This window comes from Manihot esculenta, chromosome 12 (assembly GCF_001659605.2).
Source record: "Manihot esculenta cultivar AM560-2 chromosome 12, M.esculenta_v8, whole genome shotgun sequence".
NCBI classification, from domain to species: Eukaryota; Viridiplantae; Streptophyta; class Magnoliopsida; order Malpighiales; family Euphorbiaceae; genus Manihot; species Manihot esculenta.
Window position 1 is genome coordinate 6,844,140 of NC_035172.2, and position 25,427 is coordinate 6,869,566.

Consider the following 25,427-nt stretch of genomic DNA (forward strand, 5'->3'; position numbering starts at 1 on the left):
AGGCAGAACCTCGCTCACCTCATGCACAACTTCCCCCAAACTTCACTCACCATGCATCTCAACACACATAGCAAGCATATACTCAAAGATATGCACAAAGGGGTCCAAAACTACCTAAAAACCCCAACAAACAACACCCATAACACATCAACATACTCATGCATAAAAACCCTCAAAAACCTCCTTTTACACCTCACCATGCAACTCTACCCTTCCCTTCATAAAACTTGCTGAAAACCCTATAAAACATACGGATCAACACTTACCTCTTGGCTGGTGTGATCCTAGCTTCAAAGCATGGAGAAACCAAGCTCCTCAAGCTTCAAGCTCCACCACTTCCTCTTTTGACTCAAAACCTTCAAATCCAAGGGAAAACTCATGAAAACCTTCCAAGATTTGAGGAAAACATCATGAAAACATCCAAGGAGAACCTAAACCCCACCTTGACCACAAAGAGAGCTTCTAGCACCCTCCATGGCCAGTCAACGGGGCTTAAATAGGTGGCCAACCGCCTTTCCTTCGGCTGCCGAAACTGCATGCAAAACCATGCACCCTTCGGCGGCCTAACGTGAAGTTTAGGAAGCCGAACCTATAGCACTTTCGGCGGCCGAACATTACCTTCGGCGGCCGAACCTGCAGTCTGCCTCCTTGGTCTTTTCTCTTCAAAACTCCTTCCCTTTCCGTTCAAAACCATAAAACACTTAAAACCATTTGCGAAAACCTTGCTAAAACCTTGTAAAACCGTCAGTGTCCCGTGCAATGCCCCGCCAACCGAATCCGACATCCGAGATTCCACCTGACGGGAGGAAGTCCGATGCCTGAACGAGCCGGGTATTACAAAAATAATATAACGCAACATGATAAATTTAAATTATGTTGAATTAAAATAATATAATACAATTAAATAGGAATAAACTCATTTAACTTGATTTGACATAATTTAATATTTTTGGTATCATTTATATTATTTATTTTGATATATTTTCATACAATTCAATATTTTAAATATTCATAAAATAATAGAGTTTATGGAATTTATATATTAATTTTATCATGCATACATTTAAAAGTATATAAAATTACAAAACTTAAGTATGTAACACTAAAAAAATAAGGGAAAATTACTTTTTAGTCCCTCAGGTTTAACGTAATTAACACTTCTGTCCCTCTATTTTGGCGACCCAACACTTAAGTCCCTCACTTTCTCTTCCATCCAAATTCGCAGTCCTTCCGTCCAAAATAGCCGTTTGGAACACGTGAATTGACAAAATTAACCCTCACTAAACCCAAACCCAAATACCCCTTCTTCTTCTTCTCATTCTTCTTCTCCTTCTTCTTCTCCTTCTTCTTCCTACCATTTTCTACAACTTCTTCTTTTCTTCTTCTTTCTCCTTCTTCTTCTTCTTTCTTCTTCTTCTTCTTCTTCCTACCCTCTTTTCTGCAATTTCTTATTCTTCTTCTTCTTCTTCTTTCTCCTCCTTCTTCTTCTTCTTCTTCTTCTTCTTCTTCTTCTTCTCTTTCTTCTTTCTACCGTTTTCTGCAACTTTTTCTTCTTTCTTCTTCTTCTTCTTTTTCTTCTTCTTCTTCTTCTTCTTCTTCCTTCTTCTGCAACCGAAGAAAGCATGAAAGAGAGAAAAAAAAAAAAGGAATTTCACATTAAGAAGGGGGTATTTCTGGAAAAAATTATCACCTCTCACTTTTGACTCTTTGACCAAACGGTTTAAATGGACGGAAGGACTACGAATTTGGACGGAAGAGAAAGTGAGGGACTTAAGTGTTGGGTCGCCAAAATAGAGGAACAGAAGTGTTAATTACGTTAAACCTGAGGGACTAAGAAGTAATTTTCCCAAAAAATAATATTCCATATTTAACTAATTAATATTTTAATAAAAATATTTACAAAAAAATATAATATTTAAGTTATTAAATAAATTTTAATAAAAAAATTAGAAACAATCTACCATAAAATAGTAAATATTTCTTTGTAAATTAGTAAACTAAAACTATTAATAAATCACATATCAATATAAAATATAAATAACAAAAATATATTATAAATATATTAAATTGAATTAATAAATTATGGTATTGTAAATAAATTGGCACAATTTTAAAATGAATATAAATAATTTTAATATTTTGAAGTATTTCATAGATAATTGCGACCCATAAAAAGTTGGGTATGGAAGATGGTTGATCCAAGAAGCAATCTTTTATTATGCCTTTATGATGAGAGGTTGCCTAATTTGTTTTCCAATGAAAAGGTTGCTTTCATCCATGATGGCAGAGAAGCCCTAATATCTTTATCTTTTTTTTTTTTTTTTTTTTTATGTATCTTTATCGGATATCATACGTGTCCTGACCCAAAGATCAAAAATGTCCCCTTCACATGCACACCTCACAAATCCCTTTTTCATTTTTTTTGCCTTTTCTTTTTTATAACAAGGTGGCATAAAAATTAAATATGACATAAATGTAAAACAATAAGAAATATTCTTCTCCATTCTCATTATACTTTAATAATTGAGAATATTCAAATTAAGAACTCATCATTTCGAAGATCAATTTGGCTATTTTCTGATTATTTTTTCTATTTTTTCAATTATATATAAATATGTATTCTTCGTCTTTTTAACATGTAAATTTCTCATATTGAAAAGTCTAGTAGATTTCAACTCAATAAAAAATTACGAACTATCAAACCCTACGTCGAACTCAAATCTATCGTCCAATCCCAAATCAGTGTTATTAGAGCCGCTAAACTAAAATCGTTAAGACTGCTAGCGATAGTCATGTTATTTTTCACGGTCATAGCTGAAGAAAAAAAAACAAAAGAAATTCACTATATGCTTGGAAAAATAATTCACAGACAAACGAAACGACTTGCAAAAATCATTTCAAATAGTAATAGAAGTTCGGGTGAGCATTCGGTCGGTTCGATTTAAAATTAAATCGAACTGAATAAATCGAAAATTGAAATTTTAGTGTTTATGAAAACTGAATCGAATCGATTTTGGTCAAAAACCGAATCAAACCGAACCGGTCTGATTCAGTTCGATTCAATTCAGTTTGATCGGTTTCAATTTTTAATAATTTTTTTTATTTTTTACACTTTATTTTTAATATTTTAAAATTTAATTAAAATATTTTAATTTTAATATGATTTAATTTCTCTATATTATTAAAAAAATATATTATTATCACTAATCGGTTCGATTCAGTTTTTTCGGTTTTTTTCTAATCAAAACTAAACCGAACTGAAATAATCGAAATTTTTGAAATTAAAAACTGAATCGAACTGAAATATATAAAAAATTGAATTAAATTTTTAAATCAATTCGATTCGATCATATTTTTTGATTTGAACCAAATACTGCTATACCATCGTAGAAGCATCATAAGCAGCAAGCCAAAACTTAAAACAAGGCGCTATTCAAGCAACTGTAACCATTTACAAACAAACTAAGATATTGAAAAAACTATGGATAAAAAAGATTGAGACCTCAAGCACTACACAATGGAAGGAAACACGACAAAACTTGTAATTTCTCAAAAAATTTTGAAAATTCTAATTGCTTACGTTCTTAAATTATTGATATGACCTCCTAATAAACTAAAATAAAATCCAAAATTGAAAATCCAATGCAACAAAATTAAAAATAAAACCTCTCATACAAAACTCCAATCTAGATAAAGACAAACAAAATAATTTACCGTCGACCGAGGCTTCATCAACCTAAAAGATTATAGGAAGAAAAAATATATATTGCGTATGATTTTGTCAATATTTTCTTTTATTTATATGAATACTAAATCATAATTAACACTTTATTTATATTTGTTTAATATTATAAATAAAAAGTTTATGAAAATAAATATTTAATATTTAGATTACATATTGTTGGATTTAAAATCGAACTGAATTAAATAAATTAAAAATTAAAATTTTAATATTTATAAAAATCAAATTGAATTAATTTTAATCAAAAATTGAATCGAATCGAATCAATCTTATTCAGTTTAGTTTGATCGATTTAAAATTTTAATAATTTTTTTATATTTTATACTTTATTTTTAATATTTTAAAAATTAATTAAAATATTTTAACCTGATCTAATCTATTATTGAAAAATAATATTCAATTATTATTAAATCAGTTCGATTTGATTGTTTTGATTTTCTTTCTTATCAAAATTGAATCAAATTGAAATAAATAAAAAATTAAATTAAAATTTTAAATTAATTCAATTCATTCAATTTTTAATACAATTTATTTAATAAATAATTAGTTATATCAATATAAAATAAATTTCCATTAATGAATAATATTTTTATATTTAAGTAATTATACAAAAGAGTTAATTTAAAATTTTAAAATATATTTATATTCAATAATCTTATTGCAATTATATATAAATATTCAATAATTTCGCAATAAATAATTTAAGTAGATAAATTATTTTATTAATAAAATGAGGTTTTGTTTGAATAAATTAACAAAATGAGATTTGGACTTCGCGATTTGTATTTTTTAATTAAATCATTGACTTGTAAAAAGAGGAGAGGAGAGAGTAGAGACACTCTCGTACAGCTCATCCTCACTATACACATCTCAGTAGCTTGGTGCTCAGCTCAGAAACACGGAAACAAGGTCAGGCTCTTCGTCGCAGAGAAAGAGAGAGATGAATCTGCTTGCCGCTGTTCCTTGATCTTGATATCTCTGTAAGTGTATTGTTGATACTAGACTTTACTGCCAATGGGTCTCGCATTCTTGATTTCTTATTTTGTTTGATTCTTTTCAAGATCCATACATCCAGTAGATCTCTCATTTCTTGCCTTTTTTGGTTCTTTTTGCATTTTTTTTAATCTGGGTAGTCTTAATTTCTTGCAGTTGTTGGTCGATTTTAGTTAATCTTAGAATCTTGGCAGAATAGAGAGGGAAAGAAAGATGTTGGGTCGGGCTACTTACGCAAGAACAGGAAGTTTTAGGCCTGAAAATCTAGGCCAAAATGCATTGGCCATGATTGGAAATCTCTGCTTCACAATCTTTGTCCTAGGAGTCCTCATTTTCACTATTATTGCTGCTACATATGAGCCTGAGGACCCGCTTTTTCATCCATCAACAAAGATCAACACATTCCTCACATCAACCTCAAATGCCACGTTTAGATCTGATGAAACTGTAGTGAAAACTGGGGAGGATTTCCTGGCCTCAAACCAGACTGCATTTGCCACTTTTATCAACATCACAGATGTAGAAACCCCAAAGGATGATGGCTCTAGTACCCCTGAATTAACTACAGAGAATTGTGTTGGTCCTATAGATTGTAGGGACCCGGAAGTGTTTCATTTGATGATGAGAAAGACAATAGAGCAGTTTAAGGACATACATTTTTATAGGTTTGGAAAACCAGTTCCTGCCAATAATGGTAGTAGCTGTGACATGGCTTGGCGATTTAGGCCCAAAGAAGGGAAGACTGCTGCATTTTACAAGGACTACAGGCGGTTTGTGATAACTAGATCAGAGAATTGTACACTTAGTGTTGTGGGGATTGGTGATTATCATACAGGTGTAAATGCAAGGAAGAGGAAGAAGAATCAGAAACCTGGGTTTGAAAAGGCACCTAAACAGCAACAACAGGCAGTGCTTTTACCTGTTGTAGGGGAAACTGTGAACGATTCACTTCCAGTGGTTGAATCAGAGAAGTCGTTTAGTCGTGGCAAGTACATTATTTACAGTGGTGGTGGTGATAGATGCAAGAGTATGAATCATTATTTGTGGAGTTTCTTGTGTGCATTAGGTGAAGCGCAATATCTAAATCGAACTTTGATTATGGATTTAACTATTTGTTTGAATTCGATGTATAGTTCTTCAAATCAAGATGAGGAAGGGAAGGATTTCAGGTTTTATTTTGATTTTGAGCATTTAAAGGAGGCAGCATCAGTGTTGGACCAGGCTCAGTTTTGGGAGGATTGGGGTAAATGGCACAGGAAGGATAAATTAAGTCTTCATCTCGTGGAGGATTTTGGAATCACACCTATGAAACTAGCAGAGGTACAAGACACTCTGATTATGAGGAAGTTTGGATCAGTTGAACCGGATAATTACTGGTACAGAGTGTGTGAAGGAGAGACAGAGTCCGTTGTTCAACGGCCGTGGCATTTGATATGGAAATCAAGAAGGTTGATGGATATTGTTTCAGCAATTGCCTCAAGATTGAATTGGGATTATGATGCAGTTCACATTGAGAGAGGGGATAAAGCAAAGAACAAGGAGCTCTGGCCTAACCTTGCAGTGGATACTTCTCCTGATGCTCTGCTTTCAACTTTGGCCAACAAGATTGAAGATGGGAGGAACATCTACATTGCAACAAACGAACCCGACACTTCCTTTTTTGACCCTTTGAAGGATAAATACACAACCCATTTTCTTGATGAGTACAAGGATCTCTGGGACGAGAACAGTGAATGGTACTCAGAGACAACCAAACTTAACAAAGGTGTTCCTGTTGAATTTGATGGTTATATGAGGGTTTCTGTGGATACAGAAGTGTTCTTGAGAGGGAAAAAGCAGATTGAAACGTTCAATGATCTTACTAACGATTGCAAAGATGGTATAAACACATGCAATACTGCTGCCAGTTAATTCTTATACATGAGATTTAGATTTGAAGCTTTTCTGTTGTTGCAATGAAACATAAGCTCGTGTACTCTTAGCCATTTGAGAAACTGTTACCATTATTTGTTAGTTTTGATAGCAGTACCATGAATTTTGTACTTGTAGAACAATATGAACTAGTTCATCAGTGTTCCATTACTTTCTTTCTTGATTCATTCCATTATGTGTAAGCAAATCGTGTGTTACCTGGTCAGTGATGAAATTTGGTTCTCAGCTTTCCTTTTTCCTTCATATTTCTATTAGAGCATCAACCAATTCACAATTATGTGAGATTTCGCAAATAGTGAAGCATAGCAAGACTTTGTATACTTTTATTTTGCTGAATAAAACATTGTTGAAGTGGTTGGATTGGAGACCTGAAAGAATATTGAAATATTTGTTTTTTGTGGTGATTGAAGTAAAACAGGAATTTGAAGTGGCTGATGTAGTGACCATTCAGTTCCTGTGACATTGCTGCTGCTGTATTTGAGATTTTGCATTAGCATGATGATGACTGTTTTTGGAACTTATGATCCGTTGAGGCACGGCTAGGTGCAAGACTGCAAGTGCCACATGAAAACTATACTTTTTTTTTTTCTCAAATTGCATTGCCAGTGAGTTAAGAATGCGTTGACAAGTTCTTCTAAAATTGCTACAATTAACATTGCATGACAAAAATGTTAGCTGCAAGCATTAGTTAATGCTCAGTATTACAATAGAAAGTTGGGAACCAACTAGTTTCAAGTAAACAGGACATCATCTGAACCAGAAATAGACTGTCCTTTCTCACCCAGTATAGATACAAAAATAAAAAAAATGAATGAAAAGGATATAAATGAAAATAAAAAAGCAGGTTGCAGGATTATACAAAAATGTAAGTAGTGATGTCAATTCATTTCCCACCAGATTTACCCCCTTTGACAGGAACAAGTGTTACTTTTTTGCCAGAAGTTCTTGTCTCTGCTCGTCTTAGTACTGATATTGCAACCTGATGTTGATTTTCATTTGCCTGGTCATCTGTAAATGGCTTCACCTCAAATTCCCCCCTAGTGAAACCTCTAGCAACCTGAGTAAAAACTGTGAGTACTTAGAACTGCAAATTATAGGGCGACGGGAAAAATCTAGCCCGTTTATCATTTTAGCTTCAGGCAACGGATATTTGCAGACAAGAAATTGTTAAGGCAGAAGTAGGTGTCCACAAATCAATTAATGTTGGATGAAAGATTTTCCTTTCCTTATTTTTCTCTTCCTGAGATAGATGGCCCTGTCTCGTACTAAGTCGTATAAGGACATCAGCTAGTCTCGCATGACATATTTCAAGCAGGTTGTTTTGTACAAGGCCGAAAACTCCAGCATAAGTTCATTGGGTAATGAAATAATAATGCATCCATACTTTTAATGGTGCTTTCTTATCCGAACAATTGCATGAAAGTTTCAAATAGGAACATACTAAAATACTCCCTGGTGTGCATACCTTCAAAAAAATCCATACTTTGAGAGAACTACTCAGGATTGCAAGTCTTGTCCTTTTCCCAGAAGTTAAGTAGTTACACATGTGATGATCAACCCTCAAAACAAATCTTGGCCAGGTCTTGGGTTTTTCAGGGTCTGCCTTCTGGTCCATCATTGCCTTCATAAAAAGAGGATAATGATAATAAAAATAATAATAATAGATAGATAAAAACAACCAAAACGCCTGATTCCTAATGTTGTCTTCACCAACTCTTTGAAAGTCTTAATTGTATAGTTTTGAGTAATTTTCGTTTCTCCGCCAATCAATATCTATTGTAATCGTGGTTGACCACAGGCTCAGCCCAGCTTCAAACATGGACAAACTCCAAAATATGAAATACGCAGCTGATTTTTTTGTTCCTAGGCCAGTCCTAGGATGAGGTGGTTACTGACACCCATATGAAATAATGCGGTTGATAAGAAAAGTATGAATTTTATGCTAGAAGCTCTACTTACAAGCAAACGGCAAATTTCTTGTTCAATCTTTGAAAAGGAGGTCTCTAAAGCTTCAACTCTCCCAGTAGCATGACAGCAACTGCAAGGTTCGCTAATCTTAAAAGTAACACTAGGTCTAACCTGCCAAACAATGCAAGCATCAGATTAAAAATGTTACATCAGTTGATCAAGAGTAGCACTAAGCTAAAGATTATCACATTAAACTATCAAAATTGTAATGTACATAAACATTTAGCACAGCAATTTCCATGCGTTGAGTGCAAGTTCTTCTAAAGAGGCATATTATTTCATACTTTTATTCCAACACTTGCACTTACTTTCATTCCAACTCTCTTTAGCCAATTGCAAATAGATGGCATATGGCTTCGCTGAGGCTTTTATGCACTTTTGAAAGAAAAATTAAGGAAATTAGAAAAAAGGAGAAGATAAGCACAAAGTCAAGCATACCCTCTTTCTGGTCATTTCCATAAGTCCATGCTTTGACAATTCAGAAACCTTCACCGTTGATCGGTCTTTCTCAACAGCTTTCTTCATTTCCTCGTATACTAATCTCTTATTTGCTGAAAATATAGCAGCCAAAAAAGAAAGAAAGAAAGACATAAGATTGTATGCAAATTGAATAATTACCATAGCAAGCAAGATGCTTCCCCTGAACTACTCATTTCTTACAGGAAAAAATTGGTGATCAATTTAAGAGCAAAAAGGTCTCTCCTAAAGTCATATTACAGCAACTCACTTCTATGTTTAATATCTACAACAAACGAACCACCCCGATATGTCTGGTAAAACTTCTCAAATAGTGATTATAGCAAGCATGAAGCTTTTTCCCAATTGTCCTTATCCTGAATTATGATTATTTCAATTTTTTCCCCTAAAAGAGTCTATCATAAAAAAGATATGTCGCATGTCTAATCCTTATTCTCCGTTGCTCTATAGTATTCACTGGGCCAATTGACTGTGTATATCAACCCTTTTTAAAAAGGAATTGATAATCCAAAGAACGAGTTAGACTTAAGTGTGAAGATGGATCAATAAATAACTTGTTTTTTTCTTTTTTATCTCAGCAGTCACCTATGTTTGACTAAGTTGTTCTCAACAAGCAACTGGAGTAAGCATTACCAGCCAAACATTTGAACCATGTTAGCTCAAAAACCAAACAAAAAAAATTGGTAACTTATCCAGGAATGCATGTAGGTTTAACGTGATTAAATGCAACTTGGTTTACATGTGGATATGCATTACAAAGGATTTCTGCATCATAGAAGTAGAAGTAGCAATTGTTAACAGCAAAACCTATCTTTTCCTCTATGATAAACTACTCTCTTTATTAATATGAGAAAGTCGCAAAAATATCATGATTACCATCCCAGATTTCTTCCACTAACATATCAGTAACTCATTTACCTCTACTTATACAGCAAAAGGAATAAAGTTTTGATTTGGATAGAATATAATTCTAGGCTGAGAATTTAGTTTGAAAAACAATCTCAAGTTGCTGATCCTAAAATAATCCACAAATTGATACTACAGACCAACACCCTCAATCTATTTCCTAGGGTCCAGGTAATTAGATATGTATGCAACCAGATCCACATACACACAGAGAAGAGAGAAAAAGTTTTTTACTTACACTCATCAGCCATATCTATAAAGTCCACAACAATTATACCACCAATGTCTCTCAGCCGCAACTCCCTTGCAATCTGAAACGCATATCATTTTCTATTAAAATACTAGCACTTAAAAGGTTTAGGGGATTAAAAATAAGAATCAGAATATCTATACAGTCACAATTTCTTGCAGAAGCTTACTTTGTAACTTAAGTACTCCAGTAACAGTACATGTCCAGGAATTGGACTTGCCTATGTCCAAAATTTCATAAATTTCCCACAAATTTGAGGTGTCAAAGCATCAAAGACATGTCTGAGTACCCTTGTCCAAACATCATATATACAACAACTCTCCAATATTACATGAAATGAATACAAATTTATTTCTTATACTAGGTATTAAATTTCTCAATTGTTCATTAATCATGTGCTAAATTTTATATTTGAATGGATTCTAGCTATGTTCACAAGTTACTTGTCTGCTTTGAGCCTCTATGTGCCTGCCCATTCTATCCTTTTGGAAAATGACACTGAGATGAAAGAGAATGGCTTAGATTCAAACGAAGCCTCCTTAATTACAAGTCAACGTGGGATATCAAAGAAACTAAGTCAAGGGGACTGAGGTCAGAGGCATAGCATTTGGGCATAAGGATTAGACAGTGCTACTAACGATGTCTAATTTCACATTGATTAGGTCACATGGCTCTTTTCGGAAGAATATAGGCACATTAAAGCCTAAAACAAACAATACCATGCAGGAGGAAGCCAAATCCAGTCAGGAACAAATTGGAAATGATCAGTTCATATTACCAATTGCCCATTAGGAAATATCGTCATTGCTAAGAAACTGCCATCGGCATCCGCAACAATTGCAGCACTTGCCAATAAATGAGAATTTATTTCAAAGAAGTGGAAACAAAGAACAAAATTATTATCTGATACTTGCTCTTCTATATAGAGTCTGGTTGTAATAATTAAATAAATAAAACTTTGAGATATATGATCTATTTTTTCCTGCCCAAGTAAATCGATACAAATGAAGAAATTAATCCGCCACACCAACTACATAGACTGTTTATGTAAATTGATGAGCACATTCAATCTTATATACCTGTTTTGCGGCTGCAAGGTTTACATCCAGAGCAGCTTTTTCTTGTGAAGTTCCTTGTCCAAACATTACATGTCCCCCATTTACATCAATAGAGACTAGTGCCTCTGTTTGTTCAATTACCAGAGAACCTCCCTTGGGGATTGGAACCCTGCAAGACGAGATATAATTAACACTGACCAAAAAGGTGCTATTGAGCTCACTGAAAATAATCAACCGTGTAATAAATATGTCAATATTCCAAACATAGAAAAATTCTCAACATGAAATTTTAGAGGTTTTGGTGTTACTATTTGAAATGGTTACTAATAGATTTTAAAAGTTAACCAAGGACTTTCTCAACTTGAGGGAATGACTCTTAAGTCATATAAGTGCCCAAGGAAGAATGAAAATGTTAAGGTGAAGAGATAATCCTTTGTTTAGATAGAGTTTATATCAAAACTCCATTGGTGTTCAATAACAACAAAATGTCAAAAAGGTCAAAAAGTTATTTCACTTTAACGTGTCAATCTGCCACTATAGCACTTTGATTCAAACTTGCTGTAATCTAGAATATTACTGTATGTTCATAAACTGTAAACTATGAAACTTGGGTCAACAAGATTTAACAACACAAGTATATGAAATGCACCAATCCTTTTAAACAACATATGGCAACATAATAATACCACTGAATCCTCACCTTTTGCTAAGGATATTATTTATCTCTTCTTCAATTTTGAATTCATCAAAAAGAGGAATTCTTTTATCATACAATTCAACTCGATTGCAAAGATCAGGAGCAATTTCCTGAAGATAGTTTGTAACCTGACAAGGAAAGGAGTCAAAAAGCAAAAGGAGGGAACAAAATTGACTTTCTATAAATATTCATGGCAAAGGAGAAAGTTGAGATGAATATAAATTAAAAGAAAATGACTACATAACAGCACTCCCAAGAAAACTGATAATGATAAAGGCAACAGTAAATCATTAGTGCATTTAACTCACAAAATCAAGTAAACAGGCTAAACATGATTTTTATTAAAACATATATAAAAAGGTTGCTGAAAACTATAAATTTTTTTACTTTTTTACTTGCTACCATTTTCAAAGCTTTTGCAATATAGCAGTAAGCACTTGATGTCTGAAACGAATATAAATAAGCATGCTTATAATTTGTGAGCGCAAAAAAAAAAAAATAATACAGTTAACAGTAAGCACATATCCCATTAGGCACATTTCTGTATTAAATAGATTTTTACAAATACTTCCACACCATATACTACAAGTTGTCTAGCAAACATGATTATGCCCAATGCCAGAGATCTGACCCAATCCACCTTGCTCATCCTCATATGGGAGGACAATCACAACAACATTTGCACACTAACACAAACAGATTACACTTGTGCTTCTCTGCTTATAATCTCATAGATTGCTAATCAGTAAAAGATTACCTCATGATATGTCCTTGGGGAGTCAACCACCATTTTCTTTGCCTAAAGAAAATTTTAATTAAGAATCAAATCAGGTGATGAAATAATATTGCGATAATTTTGTGTGACATTTTGATGTATGATAAAACCATAAAAATAGACATATATGAGCATGTACCTTCTCACTAAAATAATCCTGAACAACTGACAGAGTTTGACCCATTGCCCTGTGAAGTATAACAGGAATGGCCCCTTCTACACCTTCATCAGCAGCGAGAGCAGCAGATTTTGCATGTTCCATTATACTTTTCCATGTTGAAAGTAAACCTTCTAAGTCTTTCTGCAAGTCCTCTAAAGAATGACCAGCAGCAACTGTCCTCACAGTGAGACCAAAACCAGGAGGCTGCAAAGTCTTGGCTATGACTTTCAGGCGTGTACGCTCAACACCAGATATTTTTTTTGAGATACCAACTTTATCGCAACGAGTCATCAATATCTGCAAACCATAGCAAGGGCTTCATCGCTTCAGAGAAACACTATAATGGGCTTAAAGTATGACTGATTGCAGCAAAATAAACTAAAAATAGCAGATTAAAATTCATGGAGGGGATACTTGGAACTTGGCAGAACATACCCAGAATCTGCTTCGCAATTTTGGGTAAGCAGTTAGAGTAGGACCTTTTGTACCCAATCCTTCTTTGACAACTTGTACAATAATTTTAGTGCCCTTACGAACTTGAAACCACTTGTTTTCACTAGCCAATAGATGTTCGGAATCCTTCATATCTTGTGGACGAGGCATTAAAGGATCATTAGACCTTTCTGTTCCAAATGGATGAAACCTGTTCATAGTTTCACCTTTCAGGTTGTTCTCTCTTCCATCCAAGAAATGCTCAAAATGAGTATCTGCTTCACCATAACTAATTACACTGCCATTCCCATTTTCCTTGATGTCTGAAATATCAAAATCTTCATCAACTTCATGCTCTTCATGGTCATCATGTGCATATGGTACCAAGTCTTCCTGGGAGATGAATTCTGTAACATCATCAATGCCTTCAACATCATTTGATGTATGTTCATTTTCATCAGCAAATGGATGCTCTCCAAGGGCTTCAACCCCAGAACCATTGATGTTTCCTTTCTTCCTCCTCTGACGGAATGGGGGGAATATGAATGGCTCCCTGTTTTGCTTTATATCCATAAGAGAAGGTCTTGAATGCCCAATGTTTACAAATGCACCACCCATATGGGGGACAAATTTGGTAACTACCCCTAGATACACACTATCACACTGTACATTGGTTTTAACGGGTTCCAGTAGCAATTCAACCAATTTCCCATCTTCCAATATAGCAATCCGTTGCATGGTACATATTGAAGAATTAATCAAAATGATTGTAGAAACAGAATCATCCTTCAAATTAAGATCATTCCCATCTATAGGCAACAATGTATCCTTGTCTTGGAGATGCTGACTATTCACATCCACATTTATTGCACCATTTTCGACAGTGCCATTATTTTTGGACATGGGCATGATCTTATCCTTAGAGACAAGAACGATAATTGATGAATGGAGTAACCAGGGTTCCTCAACAGGTTGGTCTCTTTCAGAGAAAATCAAATTTGGACCATCATTTATGAAAGTATTTGTCTGCTTATTATTCAAGTGTAATTTATCCTTGACTTGGAGATCATTCACAAATACCTCTGATTCTTTTAAATCAACTTCACAGTGGTTCACAACCTCATGTTGATCTGTCAAAGCACTGGAAGCATTTGAGTGTTCAGAAACAATTAAATGTGGAAGTTCCACAAAATAGGACGCTAATAAGGATATTACCTCTGTCTTGAGCAGGGACTAAAGGTTGGACTGGTAAATACTTCTCCTCTATCCATGATCCCCATACATGAGGTGGAGATCTTTCAGTATTAAACTTCAACCACGAATCCCTCACATTAACTTTGCTATCTTGTTTGACATTCACAGGTACTGATAAAGAAAATTCAGGTCCAGGTCGCCATATGATGTCACCTGAAGCCCATGTTTCTTCTCTGATGAAATAATTATACTTAAAGTTCACACCTGAAGGGATCTGCAAAGCCGGAAAAGGTGATTCTGGTGATTTTTCTGTGAATATATATTTAAGAATTGATTAAGGATATCATATCAAAAAATGCAGAAAAATAGGTAAGAATGTATGCCGAATATTTATTTTTTTAATGAGAAATTTTTGGACATCTCAAATCCTTTAAAAAAGGTAAAATTGATGAATTCTGATGGAACACGCACAGTTTTCTCCCATGTGATAAAAAGGCATTATAGCTCATGAAATTAGTATCATAGCATGCGGACAGAAAGAGACCAAGCATTCATAGACCTAAGATCAATCCAACCAATCTTTGATAAAATTACATTATCAGTGAGAACAACCAACGATGTAAAACAGGTAATGTTCCTTCCACCAATATTTAATGGTCGTTGTGCATATGCATGTTATTTGTTTAGTTTGTGAATCTTACTTCAAAGAAGATGCTGTGAACTAATAACTCAAGGCAAAATGGAAGAGTGGGGGTGTAAAATGGGAGGGAGGGGGGTTTCTCCTATTGCTACATAGAAAGAAAACTCCAGAAACTCCATACATAGGCAATTGTAATATTCTCCTTCTCAGTGAAAACGGTCACATCATCAAAATTCCTTATAGTGGCTTTATCTCTTTTTGTGATCATTAGTGTTGAATCTCACATCGGTTGTGGAAAGGGGTAATGTTCCCCTTATATGAGGTATAGGCAATCCTCCTCCTTTAACTAGCTTTTGAGGTGAGTTAGGCCTAACCCAAATTTAACATGGTATCAGAGCCTCCCCATCCGATGTTGGGCGCCCCATAGATGTGCCACGCACCAGTAAAAATTCTGGGCATGAGAGGGTGTGTTGAATCCCACATCGGTTGTGAAAAGGGGTAATGTGCCCCTTATATGGGTTATAGGCCCTCCTCCCCCTTGAGCTAGTTTTTGGGTGAGTTAGGCCTGGCCCAAATTTAACATGGTATCAGAGCCTCCCCATCCGATATTGGGCCTCCCATAAATGTGTCACGCACCAGTAAAATTCTGGGCGTGAAGGGGTGTGTTGAATCCCACATCGGTTGTGGAAAGGGGTAATGTGCCCCTTATATGAGGCATAGGCAATCCTCCTCCTTGAGCTAGCTTTTGAGGTAAGTTAGGCCTAGCCCAAATTTAACAATTAGTTTAGTCTTAGTATGTGTGTTGCATGAGCAATTTTTTTCCAGCCATATATATGAGTGAGAGTAAATCTTTTTCATTCATAAGAAAAGATAAAAGGAAGAACCACATAATCAAGAGAATGTAATGAATGATTATGTTTTGTGTCAAGGGAGGAAAAGCATAAAGGATAGCACCCACACAATGCATAAAACTTACTGAACTTGACAGTGCCTACGTGAACTACGACTACATTATTATGATCATGCATCAATACCTTACCTGCATCAGATACTCAATAACCTTAATTTATGTACTTTTTTTTTCAAGAACCTTAATATATGTATATTTATCAAAGAATTCAAATTTTTAAATAAATGGACCCAAAATTTTATCTGATGCTTTTGAATTATCATATAGATACTTTCTGATTTTACAATTATCACAGCTGTGAAAATTACCTTGACCTCAGTTTTCCACAACTTTGCCTGTTCAGTAGCACACATCTGAATAGCCATGTCTGGCTGCCAACCACCTAATGAAATAGGATCCCCAGTTACGTAGAGAAGCTGACCAGCTGCCAAATCAGCTTCCACTGTCCAAACTACCTCACATAATCCTCTAGAAGTAGTGTTTGAATGGCCTGAGAAATCAGAATGTGCTAGATCCATCAGCCACTCTAAACTAAAGGAAAGTACTTCCTGCATGGACAAACAACAACATCTATAAAGAAAATTATGCCCATCCATAGAAATAGAGAGAGTATATTATGGAAATATTTTTCTCTTATAAGTGGGCATCATATGAGTGGCTGGAGCTTTTCATGTTAAGGGGACTTGGACAGAATGAAATGTGTGTAATGACTTCCCCTTCCACAAAAATTATAGTCTTCTGATGGATGATGTTTATCACTTCTCGAGTAATCCATTTTCCTAGTCCAACTATAATAAGAATTGTTTATTTGTTAAATAGAAATGAAGCCCCTTTTGAAATCCTAGGTAACGAGAAAAAAAATAACCAAGAGAAATAATTAAAAGAAAAACACACACACACACACACACAATGAGCAAATACTCAGATGGTAAAACATGTATAAGAAATCCGCAAGGTAAATTTCAAATAGAAAATTTGAATGAGCATATACTGTTAAATTGGGACCTTATGAAATCACCTTTTTTCATAGACTTTACAGGGTTTAACAGAGAGGTAGAAGTCCCATTAGAAAGTGCAAATCTGTATACATTTCCAAAAGGCATATGACGGCATATGTACCTGTTTCAAAAGTAGAATGAAATTGATGTTTTACAGAGAATGGTGAGAAAGATATATATCAGGAACAGCTAAAGCAGTAAGACTATTCCAATAAATTCTTCTAATTCATGTAAAATGAAATTCTCCATCTTTTCAATAGGGGACAAAAATTTGACACATTTTTTACTCACGACAAATAGTGCTTTGAGCAGTATCACTTTTCCATTACCTAAACATCACTTATATACAACATTATAAGCTTTCTTATATTATGTAAAGATAATTGTCCCAGCTTTCTGCCATTGATTCTACGTGTTTTAAGCACTACATGACCAGGAGCTACAAATCCTGCCACTTCAAGCAAAGTTAAAGAAATTGCTTGACATGTACCGAGATGGAATTTTATCAAACATGCTATCCTGATTCCATTGCTCAGGCATAGAATTTTTAATATTTTTCAATCCCTTTTGCTAAATTAATTAGCGAGTCAAGTTGATAAAGCTCAATTCATTATCTTGTAGCTCTTAGACTTTTTGTCACTAAAAAATGTAGGATTTTGTAAATGAGCTCCCCTAAAACAACTCAATTGTGATACTCATAAAGCTAAAGTTCACTAGCCTCTTAAGTACATAAGAACGGAGTATAAAATAAACCTGGGTCAATCACAAAACAGCAGCAGCCACTAATACTCAAGAACACGCAAAGAGGGAACAACCCAGTTTCAATTCTCTAAAAACAATTGAAATAAATAAAACAGCAGGAGGAACAAGAAAACCAAAGAGATGAGACAAAGACAGAACACAAAAGAATATACACAACTTACGGAGATAAGAACCTCTCGGGGCCAAAAAGGCAGGAGGAAATGCGTGGATTGAGAAGACGAAAGTGGTGCAGCCAAGGCCTAGCCTCGGAGACGTCCATGAACCTTGTGGAGGGCTGGAGGTCAGTGGCGCAGGAATTGTGAAGCAGAGAAGGCATAGGAGACAGTCCACAAGTGGTAAATTAGGGATTACGACGAGGGTAATATTGGCATTTAAGAGGGTTTTGAAACTGGAAACGCCATGAAAGAAGAACGAGCACCGAGTGGCTCACTGGCTCTGTCTGTGGACTAGATAGAAAGAACGAAGCAGAAGAAGGCCTAGGGGGATGAAATTAGGATGGGCTTGGCGCCTTGTTTTGCACGTGTGGCCAATTTACACACGAGTCTGTGTGTCTCCTATGTCCCTTTTTTTAATTATAATAATTGCAAATCTAATTATTATCACAATCAACTCTTTTTTTTCACTGTTCGTATTAGCCTATTAATTTAAGGTAAATTGATCCAAACAAACATTTAAATATTTTAATTTTAATTTAATTAGTTCAATTTTAATGTAATTTTATTTAATTTAGAAATTTATAAATTTTAATAATTTATATGACATTTTAATAATATAGTTAACCGAATATTTTAATTTAAATATTCAAATTTTAAATTAATTGACTTAACATTTAATTTTACATAATTTTTAAAAATTAAAATATAAGAATTCATATAAAATATTAAAGTTAATATTTTATTTTTTTAAATATAAAATAATTTTATATATAAAAATAATATTAATAAGTTTTATTTTATGTTAATAATTATAAAAACTTTATAATAATATATCATTTTAACTATTTTATATATATTGCTATTTTAAATTAAATAATATATTTATTATAAAATATTTATAATTATTACTATAAAATAAAATTTATTATGGTTAAAAATATAAATTATATATTTAATAATTAGATTATTATTTTTATTTTTATTTTTATTTTTAAAAAATTAATTAAAATTATTTTAAGTATAAATATTGATCAGTTTATTTAATATTTAAATTAAAATATAAAATAATATAAATATTAAAAATTTTAATTAAATAATAATAATAATAATATGATATATCAATTATACTATTAAAATGTAATATAAAATATCAAAATATAAAAATTAAACTAATTAAATTAAAATTAAAAGATTTAAATTAAAATATAAATATGTGCAAATATTAAACTTTTAAATTAATTAACCTTAATTTAATAATCTAAAAAGCTTCAGTGAATTCACTTTAATGTCATAAAATTTTAATTTTAGAGGATTAAGTCAGATGAATTTGGACTAAAATTTGAGTTTGCCACTTATATTTTATTTTATATTTTTACTATTTTTTTAATTTATTAAATAAAACAGTCTAAATTTTTTTATTAATTATATTTATATTTTAATATTTTTAATTTATTAATAAAATAATTCAAAATTTATTTTTTTACTCTAATCTTTTAATTTTAGATAATAAAATATTTTAAAAATCAACCGTGGCATTCTTAAAAAGAAAAAGCTAAATTAATAGGCTGATTTGAAGTAGAAGACGGTTAAAAAGGGTTAAGATTTATTTCATTATCACCACTCAACTTTAATTTATTGCAATAAAATCACTCAACTCTAATTTTATTTTAGAATAAGTCATCTAGCCTATTGTATAGCAGGTTTTAAGTTTTCAATCCCTCTATTTATTTTTTTAATATTTAATTAATTAATAATTATTTATTAATAAAATTATTTTATTTTTTATATGATCAAATTATATGATATATTTACTGTTTAATATAATTACTTGAATTTCAATTTAGAGTTTAAAAAAATCTCATTATTATAAAATAAAAGTTTAAATATTTATTTTTAGCTATAATTAATGGTTAATTATTAATGTGTTTATTAGGATTTTTAAATATATATATATATTTTGTTGACCTACAAAAGATAATTAACTATATAGTAAAACATAAATATATCATTATAAAACTTAATTAATTTTAAAAATAAATGATTAAATATTTGAGAAAAAATAAAATTAGTGACAATTATCATTGCTAACAATTTCATTTTATAAATAATATTAAATTTTTTAAAACAATTATTTAGTTGTCAAAGTAATTTAATTAATGTAAATAAAAATTTTCAATCTCAATTAAAATTAATAAAATTCTATCACTAATTTAAATAAAAAAAATTATATTTTCAACATCAATTACATCATTGAATTCCCTTTATTATACATGACAAAGGAAAATTTTTCATATTTTTATTTTTGGGATATTTTAAAATTTTAATTTATTGCAAATCTTTATTATTAGTGAAGTTTTGAAACTTCACTGTATTTTCCAGCCTTAATGCATTTGCTGGATCATATGCTTATTTTCATGATTGATGGGAAATTTTGCTCTAAACCTCTATGAATATAGCCTAAACCCATTGGAAAAAGGAAATGACATGCCCAGAATTATGTTTATTTGGCAGAAAATTTCCCTTTTTTAATTTGTTAATCTTTAAATTATTTAAAAAAATAATTAATAAAAAATATTTTCATGGTCTAAAAAAATCAAATTTTCTTTTAAATACTTCCTATTAATTAAAAGATTTCCATCATTTTCTTAAAGAATATTGTTCACATGAATTGTCCGAAAATAAATGGAACCTAAACCCTAATTAAATTTTAGATTTTCCGATCCCACCACCATTATCAACCTTCTACTGCAGTGATTCTCTAGTCAAGTATAAACAAAAGGATTAGGGTTTGCATCATCACTTCCATTTTCTAAAAGCAGTTAGCTTCCAAATCTTCTTGTCAGGCAATAGCTTGGAAAATCTTGCCCAAGCAAAAATATCTATCAGACACTCTAAGATCCCAATCAGATTTATCTCTCCCCACAAGCATTATCAACCTTCTAGTGCACTGCTTCTTTAAGAAATCCTAAACAAAGAATTGGGATTGCATCATCAATTACATTTCCTAAACCCCTTGTTTGAAATTAAAAATTTCACAAAAATTTAAATCAATTCTTTTCTGTCAAATTTTCTTGTTTGAAATGGAAGAATTTATTTCCATTTTAACTTACAAAATTTTCATTTTCAAAGGAAAAGGCTGACTCTAAAAAAGAGGCTTCAAAAGGAAAAGGCTGGAAACCAGAGTTGGATAGATGCAGAGCATATCATAAACCTTGCAATATATACAATAAAATTTTATGGTCTACTTAATCTCCTACGAAACACAAGTATACAGTAGCGAGCCGTAGCTGATACGCTCGAGTAAAGTACCTGTACACTACATGCTGTACATGAACATTTCCTGAGACTAGCAAAGTTTGAGTATATGCTCACCAAAAGCAAGATGCATAGTCTTCTCCAGGCATCACATGAGACCTGCAAAGCGGACAAGTAACATTCCAATAATCCAACCATTTCTCCAAGCATGCCTTATGAAAAAAATGGCCACAGGATAAGCAGTTTATCTCCGAGTCTGGCTCGAATTGTGTCAAGCAAACTGAGCAGTCATGTTGCTGAGACTGTTCATAGCTACACATTGTTTCAAATCGAGTGGCAGGATTCTTGCTCCGAAACTCCCTAATGTACGCGTCTGATGGAGGTAAAGGAAATTCAGATGATTCTGTGAGGTCTTCAGTGTAATCTGGTGAGTGGGTTGAAGATGATGATGATGAGGAGAAGGATGATAAATGGATGCCAACAATGTGAAGGATCGACCGGACTATCCCTTTGAAAATGGAGATTGATAAGGCAGTGTTTACCAAAAGCACACACAGCATTCCTTCAGATGGAGATGGAAGACTTGAGAGACCCATGTTTTCGGATCAATTGACAATTTTAGAAGTAAAAGGGAGTATTTTGATCAATCACAGAGAAGATAAACAAGATCAGACCAGAAGTTTTCCCACTTTCGTTGATGTTTTCTCTGAGATGCATCAAAAGAGAAGTTAGAATACCATATAAAACATAAAAAAAGTGGACAAACATCAACCAAACATGGAAGGAAGAAACACATTACTATATATAACAGATAATCTGCAGAATAAATAATAATAAAAGTGATTATGAATATGGTCAAAGATGAGATTAAAATCATGTCAAAAGAAGCCAAAAGACTAACCTTCAATAAACCCAAAAGAAAAAGGGATAATTAATCCCCTGAAGAACTCATAAAACAGGTTATTTAATCCTCTGTTTGGACTGAAGAATTTTCCAAGAATTCTATTCAATTGATTTCTTTTCTTACAATTTTCTCGTTTGAAATAAAAGAATATACTTTCCAACTTGAAAATTTTTCACCATGCCTGATTTTATCAGGATTCAAAACAAAATCATTCAATGAAACAGTATCAATTGGGTTGGAGACTATAGCATATAAGACAGCCTTCAAGAAGCAGGAAGAACTGATTACTAGAAATAAGTTGTCCCTGTAAAGGAAAATGGATTGAAGTACATATACTCTTCTTTATGTAATAAAACCCCTCAATCCAACAAATGAAAGCAGCCAAATTAATCTACCTTGTGCTGCACTATCTGATTTAGACCAGAATTCTAGAAATCATCAATTTCATTATGAAGAAAAGCTCTTCACTGATCAATAAATACATATTACATAATAGGATTATTTTTTCAACTATGAAGATCTAGCCTGGCTCAGACAGTTGTCTACAATTGAAGACAAAATCAGAAAGGTAAAGAAATGACAAACATGAAGAAATACAATGAATCCACTGAAGCAAGATAAAACCCATTAAACTAATAAATCAAAGAGTGATATGAGATCTAGCATTTCTCTCAGAAATCCAGAGATAGAATATTTCATCAACATAAAATTTAAACATTTCCCAGAAAACCCAAAAAAATGAAATCAAGAAAAGAACAACAAATTTCCAAATGGAACTGCAATTGAATGGAGCCTTACGCAACAAGTGAACTCTGACACAGAAATTTGTTTCCAGAGAGAAGTGTATGTATATATATATATATGTTTATATTCGAGCATCAAGAACAAAGAGTTTCAGCGGTGTGCTTTGATCGCTGCTTTGCCTCTTTATGGCCTCTCATCTCTTTGGGGGTGGCTGTTGTATATATACAACGGCAATTCACCAGAGGCCAAACTCTACCACCATCAGCAAACTGAACCCATTTTCATTAACCATGGTTAGTGTTCCGTGTTTTCCGGACACTTATCTCTTCAAACCATGGTTACTTTATATCATCTCCCCTGTCTTGCTCCTCTTTTTAGCTTTTCTTTTGGCACTTTTTTAAGTTTAATTCATGTGTTACACCTTTTTCTTTTGAAGGTTTTTAACATGCACATTGTATGTGTTTGTATTCAACGTCTTATCCCATAATTTTTATAAATTTTTTATTTTTTAATTATTTTAAAATTATTATTTTTTATATTATAATAATATATAAATAAATTATTATAATTTTATTTTATTTTTAAAATATTTATAATTTTATTTAAAAAATTTACTATTTAATCTTTAAATATTACGATTATTAATAAATCAATTTTTATATTTTTAAAAATTTATTAAAATATTTTTATTTATTTTTTTCATCAACCAAACCGTATTTATTTCTATTCTTTATAACATTAAAACTAAATGAGAGATGAAAACAAAAAATTTTTAAAATTTAATTTTACTCTTAAATAAAATTTTTTATTTAGTCACAGAATATTATTATTATTAATAAATTAATTTTTATATTTTAAAAATACATTAAAATCTCTTTATTTTTAAAAAGTTCATTAAAAAATTTTTTAAGTTTGATTTTGTTATGTATAACATTTATATTCTAATTTTTTTTCCCAAAAAGAAACACCCATTTTCTAAATACATTTCAATATTAAATTTTAATATTATTAGCATTTTTATTCATTTAATTTAGAATAATTATATAATTCACCTCTTTAAAAATAAATAAAGTAAGATGATTGAAGGTGAGATATTTTTTTTTGAAAGCAATTGAAGGTGAGATATTAAAACCTTCTTTAGCTAATTAATTTAATTGATTTAAAATGTAAAATTTTCTAATTTTGAAATTTTTTAAAAAGCTTACCTCCCTTTAAAAGTTAACCACTTTAAACATCAGTACCATACCTTTGAAATTTCCTCCTAAGTATTAAAGATAAATTTATATTGAAAATATTTTTAATAAAATAATTTTTTATTATTATTTAATTATATTTAAAAAATAAATTATATTAATAAATTTATATATAAAAATCTTAATAAAAATTTTAATATATAAAAAATATTTTTTTAAAAAAAAGAAAGTTAATTTTTTTAAAATAGTTTAATTTTTTTTTATTAAAAGACTAGATTTTTTTTATTGTCTCATACGTAAAAAATTATGAAAAAAATATTTTTATAAAATAGATGGAGAATTAAAATTAAAATTTATTTTTTAAAAATATTTAAAAAATAAATTAATAAAAAACAATAAATTTAATATATGTATAGATTAAAAAGTTTTTGATATTTTAAACTTTAAAAACATTACACAGCATACGTAAACTATATAAAAGTGAAGACCTCACGTTATTTATAATTTACTTTATCTTTATTTTATAATTATGAAATTATTTTAAATATACTTTTAAATAATTTCATGTTTTCAAAATTAAATATATCATGAGAGTCTTTGCTAAAATTTAAAACTGAAAGTATATATTTATTCTAATAAAATTATAAAGAGTTAATGATAAAAAAATTTATACTTTTAATTTTGTTATAATTATATTTTATATTTTTTTTAATTAAAATCTTATTTTTATATTCTGTTATTATTTGTATAATTAAAAATTAATAAAATTATCACATCACACACGTTCCATATTAATAAATTTTAAAATAAAATTAATAATAATTTAAAATTTTAGAATAAAATTACAGTAAAATTAAAAATATAAAATTTTTGTGATAGTTATTTATTTTACTAATATTTTAAAAAAAAATAAAAATGAAAACTGAATTTATAATTTTAAATGAATTACATATTTTTCAATTTAATCAAGTAAAACCAGAGAATTAAATATTTAATTTATATTTTATTAATTTTTTTTAATTTATTTTAAATATTAGTATAATTTTAAAAAACATGATAAATTAATATTATATTTAAGAGTTAAAAAATAATTTTATTATTTTTAATATTTTCAAACGGAATTATATTAAATATTATTTTAAATTATTTTTTAATATTACATCACTAATGTATTTAATAAAATTATTTTCTTAATGATAGTTTTAAAAGTAATGTTAAATAGTAAATATATTAAATAAATTAAAGAAATAGATTGATAATAATTTTATTTAAAATAAAATCA

General features: G+C 31.2%; 3 protein-coding genes across 5 annotated transcripts; 1 reads left to right on the forward strand and 2 right to left on the reverse strand.

The window, feature by feature from the left end:
• The first annotated feature begins 4,555 nt into the window (after positions 1 to 4,555).
• On the forward strand, positions 4,556 to 6,910 carry LOC110628589. The gene is made up of 2 exons (XM_021775337.2): positions 4,556 to 4,722; positions 4,892 to 6,910. The coding sequence occupies exon 2, from the start codon at positions 4,949 to 4,951 to the stop codon at positions 6,644 to 6,646; it is 1,698 nt and encodes a 565-aa protein (XP_021631029.1). The 5' UTR covers positions 4,556 to 4,722; positions 4,892 to 4,948; the 3' UTR covers positions 6,647 to 6,910.
• Positions 6,911 to 7,296: 386 nt separating this feature from the next.
• LOC110628588 (ribonuclease E/G-like protein, chloroplastic) lies at positions 7,297 to 18,375 on the reverse strand. Of its 3 annotated transcripts, none has more exons than XM_021775334.2 (14): positions 18,056 to 18,375; positions 17,153 to 17,253; positions 16,443 to 16,624; positions 14,606 to 14,858; positions 13,394 to 14,520; positions 12,938 to 13,255; positions 12,781 to 12,822; positions 12,027 to 12,151; positions 11,348 to 11,495; positions 10,257 to 10,329; positions 9,074 to 9,186; positions 8,627 to 8,746; positions 8,133 to 8,288; positions 7,297 to 7,724 (listed from the first exon to the last, which is right to left on the reverse strand). In XM_021775334.2, exons 1-14 carry the CDS (start codon positions 18,208 to 18,210, stop codon positions 7,551 to 7,553), a joined length of 3,087 nt encoding a protein of 1,028 aa, XP_021631026.1. In that variant the 5' UTR covers positions 18,211 to 18,375; the 3' UTR covers positions 7,297 to 7,550. The 3 variants fall into 3 exon arrangements, with proteins under 3 accessions (XP_021631026.1, XP_021631027.1, XP_021631028.1); XM_021775335.2 differs by having other exon boundaries at positions 16,443 to 16,682; positions 18,056 to 18,084; XM_021775336.2 differs by lacking the exons at positions 16,443 to 16,624; positions 17,153 to 17,253; positions 18,056 to 18,375 and having other exon boundaries at positions 13,394 to 14,531; positions 14,606 to 14,747.
• A 2,829-nt stretch (positions 18,376 to 21,204) lies between these two features.
• Positions 21,205 to 23,164, reverse strand: LOC110627359 (probable E3 ubiquitin-protein ligase XERICO). Its single transcript, XM_021773638.2, has 2 exons — positions 23,007 to 23,164; positions 21,205 to 22,010 (listed from the first exon to the last, which is right to left on the reverse strand). Exon 2 carries the CDS (start codon positions 21,898 to 21,900, stop codon positions 21,418 to 21,420), a length of 483 nt encoding a protein of 160 aa, XP_021629330.2. The 5' UTR covers positions 21,901 to 22,010; positions 23,007 to 23,164; the 3' UTR covers positions 21,205 to 21,417.
• Between the last annotated feature and the right edge of the window lie 2,263 nt (positions 23,165 to 25,427).